Below are 16944 nucleotides of genomic sequence, written 5' to 3' on the forward strand. Positions count from 1 at the left end.
AACTGTACAAAAATTATCTTAATATTAATTTGCAATACTTTATACCAAACCCAAGCATAGTCAGTTAAATAATATGTTAGTAGAGGACTTCAACCTCAAACATTGTTTCCTATCATTAAAACTCCCAAAGGAAAACTCCTTAGCAGGAAAAAATTTCCTTCCATGTCTGACTTAGATCTTAAATACACAAACAAACAAATCAAGGAATGTTATAGTTTCTACATTTTAGTGAGTTGAAAAAAAAATATTTTGAACTGTAAAATTATAATGTATCACAGCAAAAATTGCTTTGAAAGAACAATTTACTACAAATATTGGGGCCATTTCCCTCACCTCTACCTCATTACAAGGAATGTAATTGATTTTAGTTCGTAATTTATCTCTGTCCCAATCACACCCGCTGATGTTATCTCAGGACTTATTAATGTAAAATCTCATTATTAAGGTTAAAATTTTTTTTTTACAAGTTAAACACTAACAGTAAAAAAATCCACCAAATGATGTCAAGCTTCCTGCTGTGTTATTTGTCGTGTCTTTTATTTTCTATCATGTTTCATAACACAATAGCCACTGCCATAAGTACAGGCGTCTTGTTTCAACTGAAGTCTGAAAAGGAATTTACTATTGAGAGATAAATCCATTATCTAAGAGTTATGTTACAAACGATATTGCCCCTAGAACAGAATTACTTACTGGAAAGAGATGTGTAAAGCGCAAAGGTTTTGAGACTTATGAGCTCCTTGGTTCTTGTTTCCTCTACGCTAGTGCAAAATATGTGCTCCCAGGCATACAACTTTAACAACTTAATGCCTTTCAAGATCTCATTGGTTTTCTTTAATCTCTCAGTAGAATAATCCTTTACATTAAAAAAGTAAGAAATCACAAATTACGAAATTAATATTATTTAAAATTATTTTTATTAAGAATGCTTTTTTCTATCACTTGTGTTCTAAAATTAGCCAAAGTATTGCAACTGGGTTTACTCATGACCTAGGATATACCTCTAAGTACTATACATAATTAAATAGTTTACCATTTCATGTTCCTTGAAGATTTTAGAGACTTTAAAGTCATGAGAAGAAAATAAAAGTGATTTTACATTGAAAAAAATTAAAACTAATATGTCTTGGGGAAAATAACCCGAAGCCTATGTATTTAAATGGAGAATGAAACCTGGGAAGAGATAATACTGAAGAAAAACCTGACAATTAAGATATGAGGGGGAGATGGTAACAGTCTAGGTATTAAGAAAATGTAAACTTAGGGTAAGTATCAAGATAAATTTCCAATGATGATCTTTATTAGACTGTAGCATCATTTCCCATTGATGGAGAGTGTGCAATAGGGACTGATCCAATATGAGTACGGAGGTTATTCAGAAATACAAAAGACTTTTGGGTGGAGTGTTATACAGTAGTTGATGTGATCTATTTCAAAAGGACTTATTCACATGATTTAATATTTCATTTCTATATTTTATCATTTTTATTAATTGCTGAGATTCCATACAGTACATCATTTGAATTAGAAAACAACAGGCTCCATGACATCTAAAGCATAGATGGTCATAGATGTGATCAAGCTATTCAGATGGGGTGAAATTCACCTCTGTAGAAAGAGTCAGCACAAGGTGCATATACCACTTTAAGGCCCAAGTTTAGTACAGTATTTAATCATGTGCTTAAGTGTTTTGCTGACAAGGGATGAACTGCTGAATCAGAACCTAGCCCCAGATCCTCAAAAGGTATTTAGGCTCCTAACTTCCACAGATTTCCATACAAGTTAGGATCCTAAATACATTTGAGGACCAGGGCCTAAGTCCTCATTTTCAAGGCTTAAGAAGGACCTGAGTGGTTCATAAGCTTTGTGCTGGCCCTCAGTGCAGGAGTGAATTTCTTCCATGCAAATTTCACTGAGCAATAAATGGTCTCATGAGTGCCTATCTTGTTAAGGAGCTCCCCATTCTGTACAACTTCAATCACAATTCAGAAGAATTATGCTAAAAGTTAGATATTTCTTTCTCCTTCTTTCCCCAATGCGCTCACTGAACATGCGCAGTGGGGTATCTTTGATGTCATTGTTATAGATGAATATTGGAGAAGAGGGTATTCAAATGATCAGAACTCAGTAGTAATCAGGAATGCCAGCAAGAGTGTAACTCTGTGTATTGGTAACACCAGCTAAAGTGTGTAATATATATTGCATTTAATGCACCTCTTAAAAAACAGTTGAAAATGTTACCATTGTACAGTCACCATTGTATTACACTGAAGTTATTTGTTGGCAGCCCAAAAATAAATAAAAATTTAAAAATCAAAATTAATTATGTGGTTAATTTCATTAATAATAAACATTCCCCAAAAATAGTTCTGAGTTTTCTATAATACTTTGTTCTTTTATAGCATCTTTCATCTGAGGATCGCAAATAACTTTGCAAACAACTTGTGAAGTCGGCAAATATTACGACTTTTATTTTACAGATCTGAAAACTGAGGGACAAAAGAGTTAAATGGCTTACCCAAATTTACACAGCAAATTATTTAAAAAACCAGGAATAGAATCCAGAACTCCCAATTCCAGGTTCTCTGCTTTAACTACTGGACCACAGGCATCACTAAAATAAGTTACTTACAAGAGTGCTCTTCTGAGCCTCAGCCAACTTTGTAGCTATGAAATACTGTATTGGAGCGAGCAATACAATAACAGCAGCACCAACCAATGCACTTACTCCAAGTAAGTTATAGAGTAGGATCACGCCCATTATGATCTAAGGAGGAAAAAGACACATAGGAAGAACAATACATTTCAAGACCCCTACAAGGCGAAAAAAAATCCTCTCAGGCTATATAGTCTAATAATACATATAATTTGCATTAATTTAAATAAAACCTCACTTCTAATTTACTTTAGAAGTTAAGTTTTGAAATTCTAGGGAAAGTTTCTACAAACCTTTATTATCATTATTTATTTGTATTGTGGCAGCACCTAGCTATCCTAGTCATGGACAAGGACTCCAATGTGCTAGGTGCTGTACAAACATAGAATGAAAAGATAGTGCCTGCCCCAAAGAGTCAAGCATGCAGTGACATATTAGCTGTTAAGCCAGTAGTGCTCTGGAGTCACTGGGCTTGATTCTCATTTGTACAAAAGCCCTTTTACACCACTTAAAGGGGCCTTAAAGTGAGTATAAATTACATTTACATTCAACTTAAGGTACCTTTGCACTGCCAGAGAGAGTCCTACTGTAAAAGAGAATCAGGGCCAGGGGAAGTACTGTTATAAATAAGGGCCACTCATGTCAGAAAGGGCATGCGGGATTGATTCCCTACTTTTATTTGTTTCACCTTTTCAGTTAGCTAATGAATTCAATTAACCATGTCTTTCCATTGCATAGTCAAACCACTAAAATCCAGTCATGTTTAAGATTTTGCAGAGTATTATTTACATACATAAAAATCCTTTCCTTAGCATAAAGATAAACGAGGTGCCTAGTGGCAATTCGGGCCTGAGGCAAATCCTGCTGTCCTTACTCAGGGCCAGTCCGTCCTTTCAGGTGCCTTTGAGGGTGCTCAGCACTTTGTTGGATATACTCAGCTATTTGTAGGCTCAACCCACAATCTTTATTCAAGACCAGCAGGATATGGTTTGATGATGTTATACTTAGGATTAGATTGTAACATCAGCCTCAGCCATAAACTGCCTTGCCCCAGGAGTAGCATTGGAAGTCACTGTTCCTCAGAAACATCCCTCAGGGGTCCAATTCCTCTGCTTCGGGATGAGACGGTACCCATATTCCCCTTCCTGACTGCATTAGGGGGAATCACTTTCTAGCCCATAGTTAGCAACTGTTAATTCCTTGTCTTTTTACAGAGAAAGAAAGAAAGAAAGAAAGAAAGAAAGAAAGAAAGAAAGAAAGAAAGAAAGAAAGAAAGAAAGAAAGAAGCCAATTGAACTGCTGATGCAGAAATATTTGTTACTCCACCATGTGAATTGTTGATACCAGCAGCTGCCCAATGCTTTGACAATGAAAAAAACTTCAACAATATAATATACACACTTTATCATTTTTACTTTCGTTTTTTTAAATGCTAGTGTCAGCTACTGGCTTGACAACAGTTCACAGATTTCAAGGCCAGAAGGGGCCATTATGATCATTTAATTTGACTTCCTGCATCACACAGGCCAGAGGAGATCACCCAATAAACTCTGCATCAAACCCATAACTTCTGTGTGAGCAACAGAAGATCTCTGAGAAAGACATCCATATCCCAAGGACATTCATTCAAAGCCTACTGAAGTCAATTAAAATACTGCCCGTTAAGTGTGTTTTCAGTTAGGTCCTGTTGCTCCCTGAGCTGGAGGAACAGCAAAGGAAGTGGCAATAGAAACTTCCTCAGACAGTCCTTTCACCTTCCTGGTGGGATCACCTCCATGGATTAAGAAGATATTTCAGTTTCTATATCTATTCAGTCCTTGTCATTTTCCTGAGATTGATAAAAAGGTGACCATTATGCTACATACAATTTAAGCTACATACAATTGGCCTGAGAGTGACCAGCAGTTCAATTAACAAAGACCAACCGAAAAAACCTTCATATGGTAACCCCCTTTGGACACTTCTAAGACAGCCAAGTTGAAGCAGTGATGTATAGGTGAAAATGTCTGTATAGTTACTAATCCCTTATGCCATCCAGGCCCTTTATTGTCTGTTTTTTCAGCATACATTCTCTTTGATGACCCTGCTAAAAATGAACAAATGACAAAAGAGGATGTTCCCTTCATTATTATGGAGGACTTATATAGTGCCATGAATTTACAATGTAGATCTAATTTATCAAAGCTTTCATTCCTGTTATTTTTCCTTGACAGCTGTTAATAATGCCTATAAGTTATGACCTACCCATCCCCACTAAGAAGCCCAAGAGTAAATTTTTCAAAAATATCTTAGGAGCCTAAGTCTTATTGAAAGTCAATGGGACTTAGGCTCCTAAATTGCTTCCTCACATTTGAAAATTCAGCTACTCCAACTCTAATATTTTTTTTCCTTCCTTCTGATTCATCTGTTCTTCTGCTGTACACAACCCAGATTGGATTAGAACCAGATGTTTAGAACTAGAAATTTATGATAACTAGTGCACCTGTTTAGCTCTCAACACTCAAATCAGTGTTCCTTTCTGTGGCTCACCAACCACACTTTCTGACATTATAACACTTGACATACCATACCTTCTTTGCAATACAGGATCACAGAATTAAGGGCCCAGTTCTGACACTCTTCACTCTTGCCCCATGAAACAGCTGCAAATGAATTCTGCAAACCCAGCAATATTTTGGTTCACCATAGCTGCCTGCACAGATTACTTGTGGCAGTTGCGGAACACATATGAGCAGAGGAAGGTAAATAGGGGCTGTGGGAAAGACAGGTAATCCACACTAAAATTCAGACCATTCTCCGGGCTTGTAAATATTACCCAGAAAAATCTCTCCCCACTGGCCTGCAGCGATACTGCTTCATAGCCTTTGGAGGAGACTGTGAACAGCAGTTCTGCCCTTGAGTTCTCCTCCTGGCCACAGCTCTTCATTTGTAACTATAGTCCAATGCTATAATTCCCCCTTTTTTTTTTTGAAAGAGTCTCAAAGATGTACATTGCTTTAAAAATATCTTCTGTTTTCAGGGGGGGGTTTCTTCTAAAAATTAGGCCCTTACTTTGATGCTCTACCTGAACGGGCATAGCCCAGAGATTGGGACACAGAAACAAGAACCACATCAGCTGATTTGTTTCGATGGCAACCAAGTTATTGATCTGTCCCAAGGTCATCTCTCCCATTGACAAGTTGGATGTGGAAAGCCTCAGGATCTTATTGTATATCATTGCCTGGAGAGAGGAATAAAGTACAGTATATAAAGTTACAATAGCAACCAGACATTGCAAATGTCAGTAACAGAGATTGTCCATTCCTGCAGCTGCCAAACAGAGAGAGAGATTTTTGAAAATAGAGGTTAAATAGTAGAATTATTGCCTCAATTTTTTGTTACTCCTGCAGCCATTAAAAGCAGTCCCACTGGGCAAAATGTCTCCATGGTGTGACTACACAGACCTCATTCAGCAGCAATGAATTTGGCCTGATGGGACTGCTCTTCTGAGCAAGGGCTGCAGGAGTGGTGCTCCTATGAGAGCAATAACATAACAAAAATGACAGCAGAGTGTAGAGAATAGGGATATGGGATAAGAAGGAATACAGCTTATTTTTGATGAAAAAATATAAATAAAGTTTAACATAAGTTCAGACAAATCTAAAATTAGGAGCAATTACAGTAACTGGCAGGTGGAAACCCTGTCATTATAGAATGAAAAGAAAAATGTCATGAAAAGCTCATGAAAGCTTATGCTCAAATAAATTTGTTGGTCTCTAAGGTGCTACAAGTACTTCTTTTCTTTTTGAGGATACAGACTAACACGGCTGCTACTCTGAAACCTGTCATTATAAAATGAGTTTCTCTCATGTTTTCTATTAAGTTTTCAAGCAGTAAGCAGTAAATAAAGGGAAGCTAGGCTGAAAGTGACCTGGTGGAGAGCATTTCGTATAGCCAAACAGGAGACCTGAGTTCAGGAGAGATTTTGGGACTACACTCCCAGAGCAGAATATAGGGTTTGGAGTAAAACAAAGGTTTTCAGTCTACAGCAGAGGCAGTTTAAAACTAGCAGGGTTCAGATCTGCAAAAGCTTTAAGCTCCAGAAGATATTGTGGTACCAATCCTCAGCTGTGGTTAAACATCACACAGATAAAGGACAAGATAAATGAAAGAATAAAATGTGAAGCCATTACTAGGGCATTTTACAGCATGCCGATCTCAGAAACAATGTCTTACTCACCAGTAAGGCACCTCGCAGGTTGATGCCGGTTTCTATGGTAACATAGTAGGAAGCCTGCAGAAACGTCCTCTGCAGGATAAGGGCCAGGAAGAGAAGAACTGCTAGGACATAAACATTTCCGAGAAAATCCTGTGAGGAGAGGTATGAATTTGATGTCTCCTTAGACTAAAAAGAAAGAGAGAAAATAAAAGTTTTTTGGACAACTATATAAAATGTTGGAAAGATGCTCTGTTATTTGGACATTGGAAATCAGAAGATTGTTTTCATGATGGATTAACAATAGGATTAATAATACTGTAGAAAAGCCATGCTACCTATAAAACCACAGTTCTGACTATGTTGCATACTAGGGCCACTTGGAACTTCTATGCAACCATAGGGATAGAACCCAGATGTTCCTGTTCCAAAAGTACCCAGGCATTTAACACGTGTGCTGAAGGAGCATTGCTCTTAGCAGAACAGAGACTATGAAAGGCAGTTCTGATTCCAAACTGAGGCCAGCAGTTCAACTACACATCCAGGCAGTTCATTACAATACTTCGCACCACTGATGGAAAAAGCCAGAATACTGAGGTCCAAGATTCTGGCACTCAGGGTCTGGGAGAAGCAGTTAATGCCTTAATGCTGAGTGAATTGGTTGTTGATCTGCTCCTTGGGCCAGAGAACGGGTATAGGGAGATGAGCACCAAATCGGCATGCTCAACACAAAGGCAGTGTTGCCAGCTCTTGAAATTTTATCATGAGTCTTGTGACATTTGGTGCTTTTCTTAGGTTCTTCAAATTCTTCAGTTCTTCAAAATTTTGTGCAAAAATGTGTCTGTAATTTTCAATGAAAAATCAAAACATTTGAAATTTTTTCAACTAGCTCTAGTGGCTCCCTTTTTCTCCCCTTCCTCCAGAGCAGAGATAATTTGCACCAACCTTAGTCCTGGCATGGATCATGTCCCCCTCTGCACCTCTCCAGCTGCATTGGCTGGTGCCCTGGGGAAAGGAAGAGTCAAAGCTCCCCCAGCCTGCCTCTAACCCTCTTCTGTGGGAGGGGAAGTAACATCCCTACAAGGGCTGCTTCCCTCCTCCTCTATACTGTGATCCATGATGTGGGTAGGCCATGCCAGGGAGTAAGGGGGTGCCTTACACCACCTTTTGCCTTGCATGAGCATGCATGTGTCACAGAACACACTATGGTCCTACTAGAGGGATTTATTGGGAGGCAGGGAGGAAACTGAGTCTGGCAGCAAGAGTCACAGTGAAAGAATCTGTAGGGTTGAAGCTGAAAAGGAAGGGCAGGGACAAATAGTTTCTTATTCCTCTGTGGAACTTGGTCTAAGTGTTCCATACCTTCGACCCATGGGGCCCAACACTCTGCCCACTGGATGAATGTAGCAGCCACAGGTGACATATTTAGATTTGGCAGATTGCAAGCTTTCCTTTTATAAACACCTCAATGGATCACAGAGCCATGCAGTGGCACAAAAAAAGATGGTTGAATGATATTTTTCACCCAATTTTCTTCAAACCGTTAGCAACACAACTTCAATTTAAAAACGAACACTAAGGTCTCCTGCGTCTGCTGGATGTGAAACACAGGCCTTTGTCTTCTGGCAGCAATGGGCAAGTCAGGAGTGACAACATTTAGCAGAGAATCAATAACTGCACAACAGGTACTGGCAGGGTTTTATTTTTCTTCTAAGCCCTTGGTTTCATTGAGTGAATATCACTGTTCATAGGGGTTGGGTTGACAGTCCTGGAGACTCATGCCTTTTAATTATCCATATCGCAGGTACAGCACAGGCAAACAGCAGTGCAAGCTTTCTTCAACTGTCCCACCAATGCACATCCTAGGAGGTAACAGAATAGTTTATTCACCCGGCCCATTTTGCCCTTGACTTCTCTGCTGCGTATTTTCCTGGCTGAAGACACCTACCCACTAGAAATAGGAGCTCATTTCACATAGACCACATAGCAGCCGACAGAAGAAAACTTTTATTATCTTGGGATGGTTATTGATATTTTATGTGTTTTTTATGTAATAAATTTCCTTTCAGGAATATAAAACAAGCAAATAAAGTCTATACCTACCATCATGCTTTTTTGTGCTGCTTGGTTTCAGCCAGAAGGGAAGTGAAGGTACCAAAATATTGCAAGGAAAGCTGTTCTTGTGGTATTTCTGATCCAGCTGGAAGCAGGATGTACTGGAACTGTTACAAAAAGCCTGTTCTCATGAAATTTCCATCCTGATTTCCAGATGAAAGAGGTTTGGAAAAGTATGAATCCAGACCCTATCTCCAGACCCTTTAAGGTTCTCTCATCAATCATGATTATTGTGCTCTGCTATTAGATTGCTGGCAAGAAGTACTCTGCTCTGCCCATGCTGGCTTATTTCAGTCCCCTCACCCACACCCCATTGCATACCCATTCCCCTGACATATGCAGTTTCTCACCAAAGGGGAGGAGGATTTTGTGGGTAAAGCAGTGACTGACCCCCGAGAGATGGGGGTTCAATTCCCAACTCTACCACAAGCTTCCCGTATGACCTTGACCAATCTATTGAGGGCCAGGTTTTCAAATGTATTTAGACATCGAAAGATGCATATAGATGTTTCATGATATTTTCAGAACTGCTTAAGCACATTTGGCACCAAAGTCCCATTGAAGTCAATGACAGTTAGGCACCTAACCTGCTTATACACTTTTGAGAATTCCATTAGGTGCCTATCTACATCTTTAGGAACCTAAATACCTTTGAAAAGTTAGCTCTTAATTTCTGTCTGTGCCTCAGCTCTCTACATGTACAATGGGGATAATAATACTGTCCTACCTCAAGGGGGGATGTGTAGATACACTAATTAATGTTTGTGAAGTTCTCAGATAAGAGGATGATGGGAGGGATAGGAATAAGAGCTTAATTAAAATTGGTAGAGAATTTAAAAGAGAAACAAAATGGGAAGGGCAACGGGGAGTAAGTTTATCAAAATCCATTAATTAAAAGTAACTGCGTTTTGAAAGCAGGCCAAGAGTCACCACGCCAATCTGACTTCTCTGGCAGAAGTTTCAAGTTCTCCATTTATTCTGAGTACCCATTAAATTCACAAACTTCAAAATATGTTTGCCCCAGCCAGCATTAATTAAAATGACAGAAAACGGAGACACTGAAAAGGAGCACAGAGAATGAAAACAGGGGTAAAGACCCTGTGGTTTCCCAAATTTAAGAGCTAAAGGTTATCACTTCCAAAGTGAAACACCCCGTTCTTTGATTGTGCAATAAAATCAGAATTTAAGGTTCTGAGGAAGAAAATGTACTTTGACTTTTGTCTCTGTGGCTCTGATCCAATGCATTAAAGTTCAGTGATGACGAAGAGCTTTATTTAGAAGCTCTTCCACTCTTGCAGTGACTGAATGACGGTCTGATGCAAAATGCAAAGTACCAGTCAAAAGCATCATCATAATTATACAGCCAAGGAGCAAAGTGATGACAATCAAGGGGTATGTTTTAAAGGGAAAATATTATTCCATTACACTTCCATTTTGCCCATCCAAATTCTAAACACAGACTGTGCAAAGTGTGTGGAGATGTTTCCATATTACAAGCAAGATGTAGGAAGATTTCTTCCTTCAGTCTCTTCTACTACCAGTTAATAAGTAATTCTTTTCTTAAAGAAATCTGTCCTTCCCTTTCACTAGTTTTCTGGTAGTTGCTATTTGACAGAAAGTTGCTATATGATAGGAGATGTTCTACAGAATACAGTCATACAGCACTCACAGTGACAACTGAAATTAGATGAGAGCTAGAAGGCAAATTAGACATTTGCCCTTCTATAGCTTTTCAACGGGTATAGTGAAGTACTTTGCACTGCCATAGTCTTCAATCCAAGGATCTCATAATATACACAACAATTAATGGATTATGGTTCAAGCTAATATGAGATTAATAAATACTATTATCCCCTTTTTACCTGTTGGGAAATTAAGGCACACAAGTGTTAAGAGACTGGTTTTTAAATCACCCACCACTGTGAGGGCAATCAGCACCTCTGAAAATCAGGCCCTAAATGGCTTGCCCAAAGTGACAGAGTGAGTCTGTGGCAAAGCCAGGCTTAGAACCCAAATTCAAAGCCCGTTAAACTGTCTGCTACAACATTCATGCAAAGCGGGCACACAAGAGGCACAAAGGCCCAGACAAAGTGAATTTGTTTTTAAAATGTGCTAGAATATTTGTGTGTAATTCTTTGCAATGTTTGGGTGTCTCTAGTAATCATCCTTATCTTACCCGCGCTTTCCTAAAATTATTGTATGAGGGCTTGATCTGGATGGGAGCTTGATAGCTACCGAGCTTGGTAAAGCCCTTATCATTTATCGAGATTCATGGAACAGTGTGGCACTGGATATGTACCAGCCCTTAACAGGAGTACTGGTTTACCAAGTCAATAGCTACTAAGTACTTCATTTCCACAGTCTGGACAATGGCTCAACACCATTGCACCAGGCTCCATCGACCAATATACCTCCTTTTGAATGCCACACATTCGTGCAGAAAGGGTATGGACACTAGTGCCAGCTGACCATGCTGAGCTTTGAGTGCCCTTCACTAAACCATTTGGTTGCTTCCTGAACACCTGCTCTGCCTGTTTGCACACATCACTAGGTGCATCTCCCCTCTACAACATGTAAAGGTTTGTAGAATCAAGTCCTTCCACTCCCTTAACTTTCTGTCTCATGCAGAATTCCAGTCATGTGGTCTAATCCTGCAGGTATAGCAGGAATTTCCTCTCCTAGTCCCACAAGCATTTTATCTAATCTCTTCTTACAAGCCTCTAGTAGCTGCCCCTCAGCTACTTAACCAGGAGGTGGGACAGAGCCAGACATCAGCAGAGCAGTATAGGGAAGCTTGCATTGCCACTGCCTCTGCTGTGTTTATACTGTGACAACAGAGCACTTCAACTTCCAAGGCTGATAATCTAGCAGCCCCTTCAACAAACTCCCATTTCACTTGACAGAAATAATGAAAGAAACAAAATGGTAATAATGCGCCAATAAGAATACATAGTCAGAAACACAGACAGCCTCACATATATCAAAAACTGATACCAAACCAATTCTTTTAATTCATGTTGCCAACTTACTTTTCCAGTTGTGTTTGTAGCATTTTGGCTAGTATTTTGGAAGCTCTGGACTATGCCAGAAATGCATAGTGGCCCAGCAAAACCCAACAGGTCAGCCAAGTAACGGAAGGTGCTGCTGAGAAGGATTGGCCGTCCAAAAGCCCTGTACATTGCTAACCATATAGAGGGAATCTGATTCGGCTGGTTTGCCACCTTTTTCTGGAAAACAAAGGAATCAATGCACCAAGAATTAGTCTCACTTGCAGTTAATGGCAGCTTCCATTTTATTGCTCTTACGCCTTGTTGGATGCCCAAGTGTTTCATGGAGGGGTTATAAATTCGATTAGGTAGAAAGACAAGATAGACAGTTTGATCGATTTTCAAATGATCTTCACAACAAACTCACCCCAAAACACATCCATCTTGCTTATTATGTTTTGTCCTCAAAGTTATAACACTATTTTGCTTCTATGAATAGTCAGATGTAGCCACAGACTGCTATTAATCATTGTCATTCGTAGAAGGCCTGATCCATCAAACCCTTGCTCATGATTTAATTGGGGATTGGTCCTGCTTTTGAGCAGGGGGTTAGACTAGATGACCTCCTGAGGTCCCTTCCAACCCTGATATTCTATGATTCTATGATTCTATGTGAGGTCAATAGTTCTTGAAAGAGTAGAGATTATTGACGTGAGTAAGGGGTTGCAGGATCAGACCCAGAAATATATGGGCAACCGTCCTCCAGTATATAATGCACTGAATTGTCCATCTCCTGATGTCTTCAACTCAAAACTGGATGCATTTCTAGAAAATGTTCTTTAGCCATACAGGGGGGAATGGGAACGTGGCTTCAACTGCCCATGATGCAGTTTTATGCCCCCTCCCTGATATCAATGGCAAACAACCCATGTTTTTTCATGTCTTTTTTTGAAAGCCTGGCTTAGCCTCACATACGCCAAGGCCCTCAAAGCAGGGACCCTGCTCAGCTGTGTACTCTTGTTGGGGGCATTACAAACACCTCATGCCTTATCCTGCAGTATTTCCAGAGCCCAGACAGGAGCCACCACGCGGTACATTGTGATGTCATTCAAGCAGCCCTGCTGCAAGCCATAGAATGAAACAATTCCTAGTTGCTGCTGGCAGTCGCGCAGCAGCTGAACATGGTGGAGTTCCATTTCTGATTCCAGGAAACGAGCACTCACGTGTGGGATCACATTGTTAGGCAGCTATGGGATGACAACCAGTGGCTGCAGAACTTTCGAATGTGGAAGACCATTTTCCAGGAAATTTGTGCAGAGCTTTCCCCAGCTCTGAAGTACAGCAACACTAAAAGGAGGCCTGCTCTGACAGTGGAGAAATGAGTGGCAATCGCTTTGTGGAAGCTTGCAGTGCCAGACTACTACCAGTCAGTTGGGAATCAATTCGGAGTTGGCAAATCCACCGTGGGACCTGTTGTGATCCAAATGTGCAGGGCCATTAATCGACTTCTGCTTAAAAGGGTAAAAGACTCTTGGCAATGTGCAGGACATAGTGGATGGTTGTGCCACGATGGGGTTCCCTAACTGCAGTGGGGCGATAGATGGCATGCATGTCTCAATCTTTGCACCAGACCACTTTGCCGAAGAGTACATAAATCAAAAGGGATAGTTTTCAATGGTGTTCCAAGTGTTGGTGGATCACAGGGGGTGTTTCACCAACATCAACATGGGATGGTCAGGAAAGGTGCAACCAGGGACTTTCTTTCCAGATTTCAAAATAACCACTGATGATGTTGAAATGCCAATAGTGATCCTGGAAGACCCAGCCTATCCCTTGCTCACATGGCTCATGAAGCTGTATACCAGCCACCTTGACGGCAGTAAGGAGTGGTTCAACAATAGGCTGAGCAAGTGCAGAATGGTGGTGAAATGTGTCTTTGGACGTTTAAAAGGTCGCTGGCATAGTTTGCTTACTAGGTTAGACCTCAGTGAAAACAATATCCCCATTGTTACCACTGTCTGCTGTGTGCTCCATAATATCCCCTCGGCAAAGGAAGAGAAGTTTCTGCAGGGGTGGGATGTGGAGGTGGATAGGCTGGCAGCAAATTTTGAGAAGATAGATACTAAGGCAATAAGAAGAGCCCAGAGAGGAGCTCTGCATCACCGGGAGGCTTTGAGAACCTGTTTCAGTAATGAGTCACAGTAATGTGCACTGCTTATCTGCATTGTGCCTTCCCATACCATCCCCTTCATTGCACCAGTTTCCCTGAACCTCTCCTTCCCCCCGTCCCCCAAACCCCTATTCTTGGAATAAACAAAGAATATTTCATTCTTGAAACGTTGACTTTTATTTCACAAACATAAAGAAACTGAAAGACCAGGAAAATAATTTAACCTTGGGCAAATGGTGTGATAAAATTGGGAGGAGAGAAACCAAGTCAGCTTGTCTGTGAAAGCACAGAAGTCTTGCTCATCAAAGGTCTTCAAATGGCAGCCTTTTGTTCTTAGTACCTGCCCCTGATGTTGAGTGGAAGGGATACTGCACCTTCCCCCCCCGCCACTGGAACGTTCAGGGGAGGGGGATTGGGAACAGGTTGATGTTTTCAGGCTGTTGTGCAGGGGCTGCAGAGGCAGTCTAGCCTCAAGCTTTTATTCTTGAAGCTCAACCAGACACCTCAACATGGCTGATTGGTCCTTCATAATCCGCAGCATCCCATCCTGCGTGGCACGCTCATACTTCTGGGATGCTCTCCAGCTCTCCACATCCATGCCCAATTTTTCAGACAATGAAATCCTCCAGGCTCTGAGCTCCATATCAGCTGTCCTGGAAGCTGTGGTCAGATGTTCAGCTGTGTGCATGTGTTCTCCCTGTGTGCTGCCCCAGCTCTGTGCAGACAGCTGGCACAGCAGACCTCGAGTGAACCGCCCAATGACCACAAGATCTGTTAAGGTACGAAGGTGCCAGGACAGGTTTATTGTCGATAAAGCACAGTACTAGCACCTGGCAGACTCTACGAGGATACTAAGACATGTATGCCCATGACAATGGACACAGCTCAGTGAATGGCAGGACTTTCAGTTCCCCTTTGGCTGGACAAAGATACTTCCTTTGAGAAACATCTTTATACCCTGATACAAACAAGTTAGTATTGCCTCTGACATAGTTAGTTACCGCCCCCTGACGTGGCTAGTTATCACCTTGTACATGTTGGTTTGATCAAAACATCTCTATTATGTACTGTCATCCTGACCTTATCTTTTAGGAGGGGTCAGTGTATTCCTGTTATCCTCAGGGAATGTTTTTGTACCATCCTTGATCAGGATGTTCTGGTACCACTTGATATCAGGATGTGTTTGCGTGAGTACTCTGTAATTAGCACTCCTTAGGAATGTGTATTTCTGCAATATCATCACAGTTCTTGTCAGATTCTGTGAGCAGGTCCTGCCTCAAACCAGGCCTCTCATTAAAGGGCTTATGTCTCAGGATCTCTTCCCGCTACAGAAGCCTTCATTATCTCATTGAACATGTCACCATGTGTTCTCTTTTTCCACCTTCTAATGTGCTGTAGCCTCTCCGCCGGTGTGGAGGATGCGCTGAAGGCCAAGCTTTCCACTGGAAGGCATGAAAAGTGCAAGGCAACCATTGTCAGTGCATACCCTGGATATCATGCAAGGTTGCTATTGAAAGAAACACTCCCCTTATTACACTCAAGTGCAAGCCAGAACATAATCAGAATCCCTAGCTATTCAATGAACCAGTTTGCTGCTCCAACTACGGTAAGTATGGCCCAGCAGCATGGGCGACGGGCCTTGTGCTGCAACTTGTGGGCAACCTGCGTCGGGAGCACAGATGGGCAGGTGGACATTGCCCTCTCCCCCTAGCAACACGGACATTGCTTTGAGATCAGGGACCAGAATTAAGCCTCTCAAATTTTGGTCTTTGTCCTTGGTGGCTCTGGAGGAGGGGGAGAATGGGGTTTGCAGCCATGAGAGAACACAGGAAGCCCACCCCCCTTCCCTTAATGCTGCTGGTAGCAGTCACCCTGGGCATGCAGATTCTGAGATCAACGCCAATCTCTGCCACCCAAACCACCAGTGTGCTAGGGAAACTGTGGCTGAGGGACCCGGAAATCACCACGGGTGGGGGAATCACATGCTCTATTGTTTGTGGTATGAGCATTTGTAATGAAAACTTTCCCCGTTTCCCCTAGGTGACCCTAAGTGAAATCAATCTCCTGAAGGTAACAGATGTGGCATGGGAGCAGATGCTGCAAGTGTCTGGTACAAACCTGGTCTTTATGCTGCTGTGCTGTATACTGCAATGATGCCAGCAGAGTTAATACAGGAGTGGTGTGGGAAAGTGTCCTACTGTGGTGGAAGAAATAAGGCAGCCCTCCCCAGAAACCTTCTGCAAAGGATTGCAAAGCACCTCCATGGAAGTTTCCTGGAGATCTCCATGGAGGATTCCCGGGCCATCCTTGTGCACCCTCTGCATAGCTGGAGTGGCCATTGGGAAGCAGATGCCCACTGAACTTCACATTTTCTTCATATTAAACATAAAATATAAGAGCATGTAACCCCTACAGTTTGATTGGAATTGCATACTCACCAGAGGTGCCTTCCCCGGCATCAGGCTCGGCCACCATGTTGTCCTGCAAACAGCTGGACTGCTCTGGGATTAAATATGGCTCCTGGCTCTTGAGGAGAATGGATCCCCCACTCTCCTGTCTCCCATTCTCCTCCTCCTCCTACTCTTCCTTGTCCAGAATGTCCTCCTTGTTGTTGCCTGAGGTGGCCTGGGACTCAGACTCCCGGGAGGTATCCATGCTGTGTTCGGGGGTAATGGTGGGATCGCTGATGAGAATTTCATGCAGCTCATTGTAGAAGTGGTATGTCTGTGATGACGTTTGCCTTCTTTGTCTTCTGATACACCTGCCCAAGTTCTTTCATTTTCACATGGCACGGCTGTGTGTCCCTGGTGTAGCCCTTCTC

The 16944-nt window shown here is 41.6% G+C and overlaps 1 protein-coding gene across 8 annotated transcripts in view; it reads right to left on the minus strand.

Annotated features, from left to right (window-relative positions):
• The window catches only part of ABCC9 (ATP binding cassette subfamily C member 9), a 136159-nt gene that overhangs the window by 74790 nt on the left and 44425 nt on the right, over positions 1–16944 (minus strand). For all 8 annotated transcript variants that reach the window (XM_073318030.1, XM_078849467.1, XM_073318019.2 and 5 more), the window contains 5 exons: positions 11996–12193; positions 6876–7040; positions 5721–5876; positions 2633–2767; positions 694–856 (listed from right to left, as the gene is read on the minus strand). In XM_073318030.1, coding sequence (XP_073174131.1) covers positions 694–856; positions 2633–2767; positions 5721–5876; positions 6876–7040; positions 11996–12193 — 817 coding nt within the window. The remainder of the gene's footprint in view (positions 1–693; positions 857–2632; positions 2768–5720; positions 5877–6875; positions 7041–11995; positions 12194–16944) is intronic.

Source organism: Lepidochelys kempii, chromosome 1, assembly GCF_965140285.1.
Source record: "Lepidochelys kempii isolate rLepKem1 chromosome 1, rLepKem1.hap1, whole genome shotgun sequence".
NCBI lineage: Eukaryota > Metazoa > Chordata > Testudines > Cheloniidae > Lepidochelys > Lepidochelys kempii.